The sequence below is a fragment of the Mercenaria mercenaria genome, chromosome 12 (assembly GCF_021730395.1).
Source record: "Mercenaria mercenaria strain notata chromosome 12, MADL_Memer_1, whole genome shotgun sequence".
NCBI classification, from domain to species: Eukaryota; Metazoa; Mollusca; class Bivalvia; order Venerida; family Veneridae; genus Mercenaria; species Mercenaria mercenaria.
The window spans coordinates 13,036,732-13,053,290 of NC_069372.1; the positions used below are offsets into that span (position 1 = coordinate 13,036,732).

Below are 16,559 nucleotides of genomic sequence, written 5' to 3' on the forward strand. Positions count from 1 at the left end.
ATAAACCTATGCAAGGTATACTCAAACGAATCGGCCATTTTGTTGCGAATGTCAACATGTTTAATAACCCAAAGCATCGAAAAAGACGAAAATTAACGGATCGGATTAAGGTGTACCAGCACTAAATGAAGGGCCCTACCGAACAGTTTGCTGTATAATACAAGTAGCCTTCTTTCTCCATGTCCATAGTACATTTTCTCATCTAAAATTAACAGGTTATTTAAATATATTTAATCAAAGTTTCTCAGAAACTAAATTTTTTAATTAGACTTCTCAGTCCTTTATGGTAGTTTAATTCCGTGAGGGTAATTATTGTAATCGAGACGTAAACATTTCCGGAGGCGCAAATAAAAGCTGGCTCTGTTTCTTGGTTTATAAATTATAAATTATTTCTGTATTAACTAAAATTTCAAAACTATCGAACCTATCGATTGTTGAAGGAACTATCAGCGATTGTTATTGGATCGTGACTTTTCTATCGATGCATGCTATCAGGACACTTAGTATCGCAATGCATCGATAGTTCGATGTATCGTTACACCCCTATTAATTAGCTTTTCCTTTGATTTGACCTGGTGACCTAGTTTTTGACCCCATAAGACCCAGATTCGAACTTGACCTAAAGATCATCAATATTAACATTCTGACCAAGTTTCATGAAGATACAGTCATAAATGTGGCCTCTAGAGTGTTTACAAGCTTTTCCTTTGATTTGACCTAGTGACCTAGTTTTTGACCCCACCTGACCCAGATTTGAAACTGACCTATAAATTATCAAGATTAACATTCTGACCAAATTTTATTAAGATATGGTCATAAATGTGGCCTCTAGAGTGTTAAAAAGCTTTTCCTTTGATTTGACCTGGTGACCTAGTTTTTGACCCCGGATAACCCAGTATAGAACTCGTCCAAAATTTTATTAAGGGTAACATTCTGACCAAGTTTCATGAAGATTGGGCCAAAATTGTGACCTCTGGAGTGTTAACAAGATTTTCCTTTGATTTGACCTGGTGACCTAGATTTTGAACCCAGATGACCCAAGACCGAACTCGTCCAAGATTTTATTGAGGGTAACATTCTGACCAAGTTTCATTAAGATTGGACCAAAATTGTGACCTCTAGAGTGTTAACAGTCAAATTGTTAACGACGGACGGACGACAACGGATGACGGACACAGGGCGATCACAAAAGCTCACCTTGAGCACAAAGTGCTCAGGTGAGCTAAAAAAAGACAACAGACACAATATTTCAAACAGGAACAGGAACCTGGTTCTATTTTGATATACCTATTAATTCTTTTTATAAGTCCCTTATAGAATACATTTCTTCAAGAAGATTTGGTTCTATGCGATGAGATTTCCATCATTAAATAAATCTCTTACATAATGTACAAAAACTAAGAAAAAAAATCTCATAAAATTTTTGGCAACTGCAACTGACCATATTTAACTGTAGATATAACAGTCTGACTTTGTTGATAAGCTGCATTTTCGCAAAACAAAAAGATTTTTGGCATGATATGACAATCAGATATCCTTTATCTTTCCCACTTAAACACTATATCAGTTACAAATCTGGATCAAAAACAGACTACAAAAAACATAAATAACTTTTGTCATGGTTTACAACAGGATATCCTATTTCATTATTACCTAAAAAAAAAACACCGTCTCATTCAAAACTGATATAGGTGACAACTTTGCAATATTTTGACTGGAATATATTGCTTTTTCCATTTAATGCTTACAAAACTGAAAAAAAGTCATTACAGTTTATTATAACTTCCTTTAGCTTTGAAAATTTAATACAGCTTTGTTAACTTTGTGTCTTTATAGTGCACAGTAAGACAAGTTGAGTCCCAAACAATAATTTCCTTCCAAGTGAGGTTTCACATCATCAATGCTGAAAGGCAAGTCATTTGCAGTCAGCAGCCTTATACCACTCCGCCAAGGATGCTCTCTCACCCAGATCTATAGCACTGATTGTACTCCTGCTTAACAAAAGCTTGTTCCAAAGTCTTCTTTCCCCAGTTCTGGTTAGACTGGCTCCCATCCCTATGTTTGTTCTTATTTACATATATGAGTTTTCTTCAAATTGTGCTATTTTAGAGGCTTAAAATTTTCTTATAAAATGTTTCCAGTATCTATATAAAAAATAACCATGCAGCCAGGGAGCCCGGCTAAGTTCTGGTGAGTAAGAATGTTTTACTTGTTCACAGCTGAATCTTAACCACACCAAAAATAAGACCTGTCTGTTGACTGCACACTCGACTATTTGAAGAAATCTGATGTAAGTATGAGGTCAAAATATTAGAGATTTCAGACAAAAGAACGAAAATAGGTAAGACAAACAACGTACCTGTATTTGTGGAACTGGATAAGTCTTGCACTATATGGCAATGTGTAATGATATTCTAGTGATCTTGCAGAAGAAACTGAACCAATTTCCAAGTCCAAAAAGGACCACAATTCAGCTAAATTATTTGACAGGGTTATGTAATTTTGCCCACAGATAGAGGCTGTTATAATAAACAAGTGATAAAAGTTTCAAAGCCATTATGTCAAGCAGTTTACACAAAATATGAACTGGTACAAAAAACTTAAGCAAGATTTGTAAGTTAAACAGGGCCATAATTCAGACAAAATCCATGATTGAATTATGTACTCTTGCCTAAAACTGGACATAGTGATGGTACACAAGGGTTGAAAGTTTCAAAGCTGTATGTCAAAAGGTTTTCTCAAAATGTGGACTGGTACGAAAAACTTATCCAAGTCCCGACGTCGACACTTGAACACAGAGATTGATGCCGTGGTGAGTAGGTTAGCTTTCCTTATTCTTTGAATAGTCAAAGCTACAAAAGAGAATCTGCAAACATACCACATTTTGTAGCAGCAGCAAAGAGAAAATGGAGCTTTACTTTTTTTACCTGTAACCTGGTCGAGCTATTATTTCTTGAACAGCTTATCATCTGGAAAAGTGGGTGTTATCACAGAATGTGTAGAAGATCAAATGTTCAAATGTTTTCCTGCCACATTTGTTTTCAAGAATCCAGAATTCTGCAAAACTGTATTGTAGGACTGAAGTTTTAATAGACCCTTTAGCAGAGGAAGAATTTAATGAGGGACAGAGTTTGACATACATTTAATATACTGCCAGACATGCAGTCATTAATAATGATAATTCTAGTAAGTTTCAAGAGGTCCAATGTACACATCATGACCAACACACCTATGAAGTTTCAAGGTCCTAGGTGAAATACTTGTCCAGATACTGAGTGAACAAAAAGGTTAACATGAGACTCATTATGTCCATCCATCCGCCCGCCAATCCGCCCAGACAGTCCTAATCTACAAGCCGGATTTTTCTTTGAAAACCCGGTTAAAAATGAATGACCAATTTTAACTCAAATAAAAAATCCAACCTTACCGGTTGGAAGCAGTTTGTTTTTTTTCTGTCAGGACCAGGGATCTGCAGTTCAGGTTATCCGAAATCAATATTTAGAAGACAGAAAAAAGAAATTTTGCCAGCAATTAAGTTACAGAAATGCAGAGGTTTTAAAGAGATCCAAGTTTGCAGATATGATGAAAAATTCATGATTAATTGAACTGCACTAACTCTTGTTTCACTAAGAGACTTAGACGATTTTCAGAAAAGGTGTGCTGCAAGATATTACAACATTTGACTTAGGAGTTATTCTCAACTTATTTTTTTCTGTAGTTTCAATGAGACTGGAAAATATCATTCTAAAAATAAGAACACGACTATTAATATATAAGCCTTGAATTTGCAGTAACAATAATGTTAAGCTCCCAGAAAAAAGCAAGAGAATTTTAAAAGCTTTCATAAAACAATTAATAATCAACACAATATTCACCTGTTATATTTCAGAATATTTGTGGAAACTACTTTGGATCCATTTTTTATATTCAACAGGTATTATTCTGCAACCATACTTAAACGCCCATCTAATCGGTTGCATACTTGATGTAGAACATTACTTCATTGCTTTTCAAGTAATTCACTGCCAAAAAATGACAGCTTTTTCTTAACAGAGAAATTAAAATTATTTTTAGAAAATTGAGAATTCTTACTGCCACGTTCTTTAAAGCCTCCAGATTGTTTGACAACAAAAAAATATTTTTTTTAGATATCTTGAAATAAATACTATATTTCTTAAGAAGGCTTTAAAACTTAATTACTGACAAACTTTATGCTACGGAAACATATGAGAATTTGCTGTTTTTACTACTTTTAAGATGGAAATCGAAAAGCGTTTGTCACGCTTTTACTCCAGGTATTAAAACTGTCTCGATTATATAAATCTGTATTTTGAAGCCATTAATATTCACTACTTCAGCTATAGCGCTATTGGTTACGACGACGGGAAAATGTCCTTATTGCCACAGCGGTCCGGGGTTCGATTCCCGACGCAGTCATCTTTTTTTCTTGATTTGGAATTTTAAAAATATTTTAGAAACAAAAAATCATATTCTTATGTTCATAATATGACCAAAACTTCAACTTGAAAAAAAAAATATTTTTTAGCCAAATCTGCAGGCATGCTGCTTTAAGTACAGTCAAACTTGTCAATTCGGAAATGTTCATAATGAGAAATTACAAGTTAATATCTGTGAAATGCCTAGTTACTTACAGCTTTCTTAGCCCTTTAATACAAATGCTCATGAATTCCCATCCAGGAATAACCACACGTACCCTTGTGGATGAAATGTCTCCCAATATTTCTATTAATAAACTTTTGTTATTTGCAATAATAATGAAGTAAAAAAAATTGAAATTTGCATTAAAAAAAGTCACTGATGTATAAAAACATTAAGTTTTTGCATGAAAGGCTCTTGGATCACCTCATAGATCTGCAATTAATGACAGATATCGGCTTTTGTTGTTGCTGCCAATATATCTGTAGCACAATTAGCAGCATTTCAGACAGAATGCATGTCTGCGTTTTATTTCTGAACCTGACAAAATGGTCAATTAGCAGGTTCCCCGATGCCAAAAAAAAGGGTGGGTTTTCTTGTGATAATGTATTAGCTTATATATTAAGTAAGTCTATTTTCAGACCTTTCAAAGCTATTCCTAACTTAAGTAAAGAATTTTTAAATGTTAAGCCAATGGCTACCACTTTCTGATATATTTTAATTATTCTTATACATCTCAACTCCTCACAAGTATTTAATTCAATGATAATATCACTGTTCGGGATAAATTTACAATTTATTCAATTCTTACAGGACATCCACCAAAAAACTGTGTCTGTTATGTGCTTTTCATTCATAAATCGATGGCTAAACAATGCCGGGTGACAATTCATGGAAGAGCCAGTTTACTATGACTTACAAACAATGGTTAAATCGCATAATAACTTCACACTTTCTACATGGTCTAGTTCCTTTAAAAGGAAAACAAATCGGTTATGTACTAACATAGACTATTAACTTAAAGGTGATTAACTCTATTATAATAGTCACATTCCTATACTATGCTTTGAACAAAATTATTGAAAATACGCAGTTTTTACGACTTTCCTATCAATTGTTCAAGGACCTATAACTGTCTTGAAAGCCATTGACCTACCATGAAGTATCTGTAAAGTTATGACAATAATTTCAAAATCAAACTTTCACTGTTTTTCATCTTGTAAAACTTCAATTATGTCTTGCTGTTTTGAACAATCAGGATATATACAAAGACTTTCACTGTAAACTGTATAATTCATAACCAATACATGATTTTCTTTTTATCTTGGTGATGAAATGATGACAATGATGATGATGATGATGATGATGCCGCAGATCATAATCAGAATAATAGTAAGGCTGTTGATGATGATGGTGATGACTGTGATGGTTATAGCATCAATTGTACTGATGACAGTGATAAAGACAATAAAATAATGCTGATGATACTGATACCAATGGAAATGATGATGATACTGATGAGTGTGATACGGATGATGATGAATGTACACTGACGACAATTAGTGATTAAAACAAGAGCACCGCCTTGCGGGTGCTGACGCTCATCTGATTTTTTTTTGTATAATAGAAATATTGTCCTACCCATGATTTTCTAAGTCTAAAAAGGGCCATCATTCTTGCAAAAAGCAGGACAGAGTTATGTTTCTTGATGTACAGTGTCCACTTATGATTGTGAAAAACTGTTGCAAGTTTTAAAGCAATAGCTTTGATAGTTTATGAGAAAAGTTGCCTTAAACATAATACTCAACCAAGAAAATGATTTTCTAAGTCCAAAAGGGGCAATAATTATTGCAAAAAGCAGGATGGAGTTATGTTGCTTGCTGTACAGGGTCAGCTTATGATGGTGAACAAGTGTTGCAAGTTTCAAAGCAATAGCTTTGATTGTTTAAGAGAAAAAGTTGACCTAAACATAAAACTTAACCAAGAAATCTGATATTTTCTAAGTCCAAAAGGGCCATAAATCTTGCAAAAAGCAGGATAGAGTTATGTTTCTTGATGTACAGGTCAGCTTATGATGGTGAACAAGTGTTGCAAGTTTCAAAGCAATAGCTTTGATAGTTTAGGATAAAAGCTGACCTAAACATAAAACTTAAACCAAGAAAACTGATTTTCTAAGTCCAAAAGGGGCAATAATTCTTGCAAAAAGCAAGATGGAGTTATGTTTCTTGATGTACAGGGTCTGCTTATGATGGTGAACAAGTATTCCCAGTTTCAAAGCAATAGCTTTGATAGTTTAGGAGAAAAGTTGACCTAAACATAAAACTTAACCAAGAAATCTGATATTTTCTAAGTACAAAAGGGGCCATAAATCTTGCAAAAAGCAAGATGGAGTTATGTTTCTTGCTATACAGGGTCAGCTTATGATGGTGAACAAGTCTTCCAAGTTTCAAAGCAATAGCTTTGATAGTTTAGGAGAAAAGCTGACCTAAACATAAAACTTAACCAGGCAACGCCGACGCAGACGCCGACGCCGACAACCGCTCAAGTGATGACAATAACTCATCATTTTTTTTCAAAAAATCAGATGAGCTAACAACAAGTAACAAAGCTGAACAAAATTGCTGATTTCAACAATATTATATGAAATTATCATCTCCAATCTAGGATTGTCAATCAGTGACAACTGTGGAATCTTATCAGTACAATATTCTAAAATGACAGCCTTATAACTATGATTTTAAATAGTTATCTGACAAATAACGCCCACTAAAACAACTATATAACTGCATCAAGACTTAAACAGGAATCAAAGGATTTACCGCTTTACTTATATCCTTACAAGGCGTACAATATTTTGTATTATTCAAAATCAATACAAATTATATGAATTGCTATCGAAGTTGGCTCAGAGGGTAATGAGTTTTACCCCACTGAAACTTGTCATGTTCTCCATGATAATCAGACAGAGGAGAAAAAGTCTAAAATCCACTGATCTCTACCTCTGATTCATGTTCAGAACGGTACTTTGCATAGAATGACTCAGTGCTGGTAATGACACACATGTACTGAAACCAAGAATTGCATCTTAAAATGTACCCAGGGCATCTGGATTCCACGACATTACTCAGTACCAGGTATTGTTACAAATGTATATAGTGCAAAATGATTGAAATTCCTTGCAAATGTAATGTCTTTTCTACGAAAATAATACAAATTCTGATGAGTCTGCAGAATTTGCTTTCAATGAAAAATTAACATTTTGCTGACTCTGCAATACAATCAAAATTAACTTCAAGAAGAGAAAAATATGTGCAATTCGTTGATTTTTTGTCTAACAATAGTAGGCCTGGATAATTGACTTAATTACCAACCAGTAAATGTACCAATTTATTTTGGTTTGTGCTTACAATATAAATACATAAGAAAAATGCTTGATAGTAAACCAAGCAGATCACTTTTTTATTGCCCTTGATATAGTTTCATATTTGTATACATACTTTATGTACTGTGATGACATTGGATGGGCTAATAAAGCGAAGATAAAAGGAAAAATCCTCATGTTTATAGTGTAAATATTAACCACTTCACCCCACTACTTCAATAACTTCCTATTGTTTATTATGAGCACTGTGTTACAGACAGATATAAAATTGTACAATCTGATTGAACAAAACTGTAATAAATGTTACCTCAAAAATAATGAAAATACTAACAAAAGCACCATTTCACCTATACATCTGTAAAAGAAGAAGACCCACTGAGGTTGTTATCTATATTTATCATCCATGTGCATCTATGAGCTTTCTAAAATGCCGATTAAATTTTGACGAAAAAGGGCCTTCACTGTTCACAGCCAACCATCAAAATCTGCTGATCTCAAGTCCCCTGCCCCTCATCCCTAATAGTTTCCAGCCTTGCTTTGGCTGTGAGGAAGCCATCAAGCTGGATTGCAAAAGGTTGTTGGATCTACCAAAATACCAACCAAAAATGAAATGATATCTGGAAGGGGCAACTAGTGTCATCCTCAATCATGAAAGGTGGAAAGATGCATATTAAGACGTGAAATGTGTTGCTGCAGTTTAACCCCCAATAAAACAAACAAACAGATATGAGCCGTGCCATGAGAAAACCAACATAGTGGGTTTGCGACCAGCAAGGATCCAGACCAGCCTGCGCATCCGTGCAGTCTGGTCAGGATCCATGCTGTTCGCTTTCAAAGTCTATTGCAATTAGAGAAACTGTTAGCGAACAGCATGGATCCTGACCAGACTGTGCGGATGCCCAGGCTGGTCTGGATTCATGCTGGTCGCAAACCCACTATGTTGGTTTTCTCATGGCACGGCTCATATGTTTCAATCAACTGACGTGTTTTTCTACACCCTCAGTCTTAGTACTGACCAACAGCAAGAAGGCATTCTTAGACTGGTCTTGAAATTCATGAGGAAATAGGAGAATGAGACAATGGTTTGTATGTGTACCAGTCTAAAAACAAACTCAGGCTTCTGAATGGCTGATTATTACCTCACTTACAAAATTGACCAATGGCACAGAATTTACATTCAAAGAGACTGGTTTCCCAACCTAGGGCCAAAGGCATGGACAGTTTCCTTTCCTACTGATATGTACAGACTTTGTCATTCCTGAGGTCCCTTCGAAGATCTTGACTAAACTGAAAACATTTAATTTTTTGCCTAAAAGTCAGTTTAAAAACAACAAATGAAACTATTCAACCTACATTTTGGCATTAGATCAGACTCCAGCTGATTTGCTGTAATACAAACATAATATAATGCATTTAAACAAGGATTAAGTTGGTACTTCAAAACACAATATAAATAACTTAAGCCATTTAACTTCTGATTGTACAAAGTCCATTTAAATCGTTAGAAATAAAAAAGTGGAAGAAAACAGGTAGTTCAACATGACATAAACGAAAATGTTGCAGGCTTGGTTTGATTGAGCCTGTTCATGGACAGTAGTAGGGATGCAAGCTGCCGTTCTCGCCCTCTAATTGAAAGATTTCTATATATAAAATATATCATAACTTTTTTTGTTACTTCGTCTATTTTTTCATATTACCATCAAAATTTCACTAAAGGGAAGCCCCATTGAATCTACAATGCGATTTTCTTCTCTTCAAGTACAAAAATTATGGGTTTACAGTAATCTGGTTTTAAGTGGTACACATTCTTCAACATTAATAAAAATGAGAAATATGACTTTCATTTCGATAAACAGATCATATAACTTATATATATCTTGTGTCCCACTTAAAGCTTATATAAACCTAAGTTAACCAAATTTTACAAACATTTCCTTTTCAAAATTGCGAAATAGTGAATCTGACACTGTCACCGATGTAACTTTTGCTTAAAGGTGTAACCTGTTTACGAACTATCCCATAATTTGAGGCTTTTCTATTTCAACGAAACTCCACACATAACGCAAATCTACTATGTGAAATCATCATAAATAATTATGTCTATGTGCAAACATAAATATATATAAGTAAGAAGATTAATAAAAAAAATAAACATTATTATTGTTTATCATATGATAATTTAGTTTACATATATGTAAAAGGAGTCTCTTTCTAAAAAGGTTGTCCACCTTACCACATTGAAAGGTTTGTTAAAAAATAGTTCTGCTAGGATACAATGCCATACTTATTTAAAGACATTTCGTGAAATTAGTCCATACTGTGAACAAGAGGACCATGATGGTCCTGAATCGCTCACCTCTTCCCACATGACCCAGTTTTGAGTATGAAGTCATTTTTTCTATTATTTGACATAGTGACCTAGTTTTTGAGCTCATGTGACCCAGTTTTGAACATGACCTAGATATTATCAAGATAAAAATTCTGACCAATTTTCAAGAAGATCCATTGAAAAATATGGTCTCTAGAGAGGTCACAAGGTTTTTCTATTATTTGACCTATTGACCTAGTTTTCGAAGGTACGTGACCCTGTTTTGAATTTTACCTAGATATCATCAAGGTGTACATTCTCACTAATTTTCATGAAGATCTCATGAAAAATATGGCCTCTAGAGAGGTCACAAGGTTTTTCTATTTTTATACCTACTGGCCTAGTTTTTGACCGCACGTGACCCAGTTTCGAAACTGACCTAGATATCATCAAGGTGAACATTCAGATCAATTTTCATGAAGATCCATTGAAAAATATGGCCTCTAGAGAGGTCAAAAGATTTTTCTAATTTTAGACCTACTGACCTAGTTTTTGACCGCAGTTGACCCAGTTTCAAACTTGGCCTAGATATCATCAAGATGAACATTCAGACCAACTTTCATACAGATCCCATGAAAGTATGGCCTCTAGAGAGGTCACAAAGTTTTTTTTATTATTTGACCTACTGACCTAGTTTTTTAAGGTACGTGACCCAGTTTCAAACTTGACCTAGATATCATCAAGGTGAACATTCTGACCAATTTTTATGGAGATCCATTCACAAGTATGGCCTCTAGAGAGGTCACAAGGTTTTTCTATTTTTAGACCTACTGACCTAGTTTTTGACCGCACATGACCCTGTTTCGAACTTGACCTAGATATCATCAAGATGAACATTCAGACCAACTTTCATACAGATCCCATGAAAAATATGGCCTTTAGAGAGGTCACAAGGTTTTTCTATTATTTGACCTACTGACCTAGTTTTTGACGGCACGTGACCCACTTTCGAAAATGACCTAGATATCATAAAGATGAACATTCAGACCAACTTTTATATAGATCCCATGAAAAATATGGCCTCTAGAGAGGTCACAAGGTTTTTCTATTATTTGACCTACTGACCTAGTTTTTGAGGGCACGTGACCCACTTTCGAACTTGACCTAGATATCATCAAGGTTAACATTCTGACCAATTTTCATGAAGATCTCATGAAATATATGGCCTCTAGAGAGGTCACAAGGTTTTTCTATTTTTTAGACCTACTGACCTAGTTTTTGACTGCACGTGACCCAGTTTCGAACTAGACCTAGATATCATCAAGATGAACATTCAGATCAACTTTCATACAGATCCCATGAAAAATGTGGCCTTTAGAGAGGTCACAAGGTTTTTCTATTATTTGACCTACTGACCTAGTTTTTGAAGGCACGTGACCCAGTTTCGAACTTGAGCTAGATATCATCAAGGTGAACATTCTGACCAATTTTCATGAAGATCTTATGAAATATATGGCCTCTAGAGAGGTCACAAGGTTTTTCTTTTTTTAGACCTACTGACCTAGTTTTTGACGGCACGTGACCCAGTTTCGAACTTGACCTTGATATCATCAAGGTGAACATTCTGACCAATTTTCATGAAGATCTTGTGAAATATATGGCCTCTAGAGAGGTCACAAGGTTTTTCTATTTTTAGACCTACTGACCTAGTTTTTGAAGGCACATGACCCAGTTTCGAACTTGACCTAGATATCATCAAGATGAACATTCTGACCAACTTTCATAAAGATCCCATGAAAAATGTGACCTCTAGAGTGGTCACAAGCAAAAAGTTTACGGACGGACGCACGCACGCACGGACGACGGACACCGCGCGATCACAAAAGCTCACCTTGTCACTTTGTGACAGGTGAGCTAAAAATGTAAGTCATTCCCACTTGCTCATGTTATGAAATACATTGAACGACATTAAACCCATACATGTACGATTATTCATTTCATCACAGGATATACAACATAATATCAATTAATTTTTATTCAAAATAATGTTTATTTCGTAAAACAACAACAAAAACTAAAAACAATGCTTCTTTTTTCTAAAAATAACAAAATAGCCTTTAATATTATAAAATGCAATATGACACAGTTGTCACTATTGCACTTAAAAGTCTGATGAACAAGAAAAGACTTCAAGTTAATTAGGCAAATAATTATGAACAATAAGGGCAACCTGATATAATTATAGAGGCAATACTATGTCAAAGTTGAAACAGACCTTGTAACGTCCCTGATTGACAAGTTCAATAGTTGTAATTTGTATAATTTTTGTCCTCAAGCTATTAAAAATAAATTGTCTTTCAAGTTTAAAATGTCAAACAAATAAGACCCAAGGCCTGTCCAGTCCATCAACATTGAACACTTTAAATATAGTGTTGCAATTTCCAGTCTTAGTATCTATGATATAAAAACAAGTTTATTTATGTTCCTTTGAAATATATTATACTTTCCCATCTTTCCTCTCGGACCGCTTTTCGTTACAGGTATATAAAGTGACTTCTATATGTTTCTTTAACAGCATTTGTCTGGAGACTGCTGTTTTAATCTTTATTCTGATAAAATTCTGACATTTCAAGAAAGCATCTTTTTCAAAATCATAAAATTCATGATAAATAAATATATAACTATATATCTCATTTATTCCCCAGACCAACACAATAAAGCAAAAGTTGACAGAAAAGCCACCACATCTATTTCACAATAAACTCAGTGATAGCCACAAATACACATCTGCCTTTTGTTTACTAGGAAATAACACAACTTTAGAAGCAGACATCTAGATTGAGAATTAAAACAAACATTTTTAAATTATAGTATTCAAATAGCTAAACCCCAAATTGTAGAGTGCAATCCAGTATCTATAAGCTACAGTACTTACCGGAGCTTTCTTGTATCGCAGGCTCCCGCTTCTTTTAAGGGTTCCACCTTTTACATGATCATCATGTATCTCTACTGAAGACCCATCCACTGATGGCCTAACTGAAAGCTCCACTAGCTCTGGAATTGGCTGTACCTTTAGCACTACTGTATCGCCGGTCTTCTTTATCATATCGATTACCTCCTCTCGTGGAGTGTGTTCTACGTTAACGCCATTCACCTCAATTAACCTGTCACCTGGGATAAGTCCAGTATGTGAACTACTCTGACCTGCTCCTGGTTCGGCAAATATAACTGTTTGCTTAACATCTTTCCCATCACTCCCTTTCTGTGTAATTGTACCTTTTCTAAGTGTAAATCCAAATCCCCCGCTTTTACTTCTGTTAATTACCAATTCTCTTACTCTAGGTGGTTTACTAGGAATTATTTCTGGTAACTTTAATGTAGCTTTGAATGTCTTTTCTGGGGGTGGTTCGTCTGGGGGCGGGGGAGGTGTAAACTCTGGGGGCCTGTCTTTTATTGACCCCTTGGAACCCCTGTGAGCAGCCTTTGGTTTCTCATTCTCAACAGGATGTCCAGACATTTCAACATTATATAATGTATTGGATTTCAATGTGGCAGTATCATCAAGATTTTCCGACACATTCTGTCTATCTCCTTTGGATTTCAATATTCCTTTTATACTAGGTTTTGGCATAGTTGGCGGGCCATGTTTTTGATTTGTATCTCCACTTCCTCGGTTTTCACGACCAGGACTAAGTCTGCCAGCACTTCCTAAACTTGTACTACTATCACTATCCCTCTGAAGAAAACCCCCATCGTCATCATCAGGAGACACCCCTCCATCTTTCTTTTTGTCACTCCTTCTTTTAAAAACACCTCTTTTAATTTCTTCTAACCTGTTAAGTTCCTCTGGTGTAGTATGTTCTCTGTGTTTGTCTTTCTTTTCCTTCTCTTTTCTCTCCTTCTTTTCTTTTTTCTTTTCTTCCTTCTCCTTCTTATGTTCCTTGTCTTTTTTCATGAAACTAAACATCTTGTTGCATATATATGATATTTCCTGAAAAAAATAACAGGTGCTTCAAACAAAAGTTTCATTGTTATCATCATCACACATGGGTTTCATTAAGAGGCAGAGCCTGATGAGTTCTCCCTACTACTGGTCTGAAGCCATAGCTACTTTTCCTGCAGGAAATAAAGTTCTATATAAGTCTGGAGGACTCCAGACTCCACTGAGTCCACTCTACTTTGCAACTTCCAATTGACAAATTTGTAAATTTACATCTGTATTTCAGTAGCATAACCATGTCTTCCTGGAGTTTGCATCTCAGGCCTTTTTTAATGCTGATTTTAGGGCCGAAATTCGGCCCCATTCCCCAATGTAAAAAGTATACTTTTTTCCCCACATTGGCCAAAAATTCCCCATGCAAAAAAAAATGAAATTAGTTTTTAATTTTCAGTCCTGATTTTAACAACTTTTCAGCAAATATATTCCTCCAAACAATGATTTCGCGACATAAATTTCCCCTCCAAAAGGGACCTGGTTCCCTTCCCCAAATTTACAAAAAAAGGGCTGCATCTGGTCAATGCTCTTGGAGACTGCTCAACTACCATCATCAGAGATCAATCAAGTATAACAATAGAACATTCAACACCTACTTAATCAATATAATAAACACAAGGTGAAACTGCTAGGAGTGAAACAGCCAGGAGGTGAAATGTCTAGGGAAGAAACATCTAAGAGTAAGAGGTGAAAAATCTTGATATCGCTAAAATGTGGGTATGAACACATGAGTAAAAGGTTTGTTTACATTTCTATAAATGCAAAAAATCCACAATGAAATAAAAACAGGAACTGGCTTACATAAAACATGAAAATGCCATTTTAAGAGGGAAAAAATTGGGGATTTTTTTCTTTTTGCCATTATCCGTCTATCCTCGATGTGCTGCCAGATTACCTGTTAGTACTATTTAACCTTTAAGTGATAATAATTAGATGTCTGCAGATTCTGAATGAAAAACAGCAGGCGCCTGCAAGAGATCATACGCTAATAATTATCAATTATCATGATCTCACTTCATCTATCACAATCCCTGGCCTGAGCCCGGCTGAGATCAGACACCAAGTCAAAGTTTACAGTTATAAAAACATTGACATCTACAATTTGTAATTACAGAAACTGTTATCTGGTGTATGTAAACAATGAATAACATGAAAATTATCAGAGCAGGTTGTTATGTGGTCAAATTTTAAAATTAATTATTGCTCTCATCCCACCCACTTTTCTGCGTCAGGAAATAGCTTCCGGTTTGAAATAGATTGTTTATACATGAACTTGCGAAGGAACAACAACATGATCACTGAAAACATAATTGCTTTGCACAACATGTCTTGTATGCAATAATTTCTATACACATTCAATCAATAGTTTACCTTAATTCAATTGAAAACCTGTAGGAAAGCCGAAACGCTTCCTCCGAAATTGATTTTTCCGGTGTGTCGTGAAATACACTTTATTGCGATTTTTGCAAGCTGTATGACCAGAGTATTTTGCGCATGATTTTTTTCTTTTGCGCTATCTGGGACGTAATTCGGAAAACGGATGTCTCGAGTGCTAACTTTCGATTGAATAAAGGTGCCTAGGAGTGAAATGGTTGGACTAGCATTAGCCTACTGTTCTCTCGCAGGCATGGCATTTTCATTTCTAACTGATTTATTTAACTAAGCGTTCTTGAGCGATTTCAAATACGCCTGTGTTAAAACGGTCATTCAGATCTTATGTTGTATTGTCTTATATCTTACCATAAATTTCTTTAAAATAGACCCTGGATATTCACTTATTGAATGGCTTGACGGTCAGTAGATCTAGTCAAAACTATCTGCTCAAGATAGGCCTACGAAATGTGCATACTATGTGTACAGTAGGCCTATTATTGAACGCTTCTGTAAGTGATTAGGCTACACTTTTTATAAACAAAAGATATTTGCATTCATGTCATTATGTCACATATAGTTAAAAGTTCATGATATTCTGTTAGTGCGTGTTTCCTAACAAGGCAAATAACTCTGTGCCGCACAGTATAAAAATTCTATACGAGGTAGGGATTGATTTTCTCTTTCTTTCAGCCCTGTCAAAACAGCGAAACTAGTCGATAATGCTTTAAAATGAAAAAAGCAGCGTTAAAATGGCCATTGAGTGACCAATAATGGTACAGAATGCCTCACGCGCCATAATCACAATGACCCTGGGTATCTGTTTGCGTGTTATCCTTCGTATTCAACTGAAGTTATAATTGATTAGATAGGTGATAGCCAAATTAGTCATTCGCCGCATCATACGTGTTGCAGGTGAGGCATGCTCCAAAAGGCCTGTCTCTTTATAAATTTGACTAAAACAGTACTACTAAAACCACGTTCAAAAAAAATAAACAGTCATTCTCAACACTGAACTGTAAAAGTTGAAATTCAAGAAGCTAATATATCGTGTTCATATATTTTCT

General features: G+C 35.1%; 1 protein-coding gene across 1 annotated transcript in view; it reads right to left on the reverse strand.

Annotated features, from left to right (window-relative positions):
* Positions 1 to 15,631, reverse strand: part of LOC123535487 (unconventional myosin-XVIIIa-like) — a 113,962-nt gene extending 98,331 nt beyond the window's left edge. The window contains 2 exon segments of the mRNA XM_053519244.1: positions 13,063 to 14,118; positions 15,493 to 15,631. Coding sequence (XP_053375219.1) covers positions 13,063 to 14,094 — 1,032 coding nt within the window. The 5' untranslated portion in view covers positions 14,095 to 14,118; positions 15,493 to 15,631.
* Between the last annotated feature and the right edge of the window lie 928 nt (positions 15,632 to 16,559).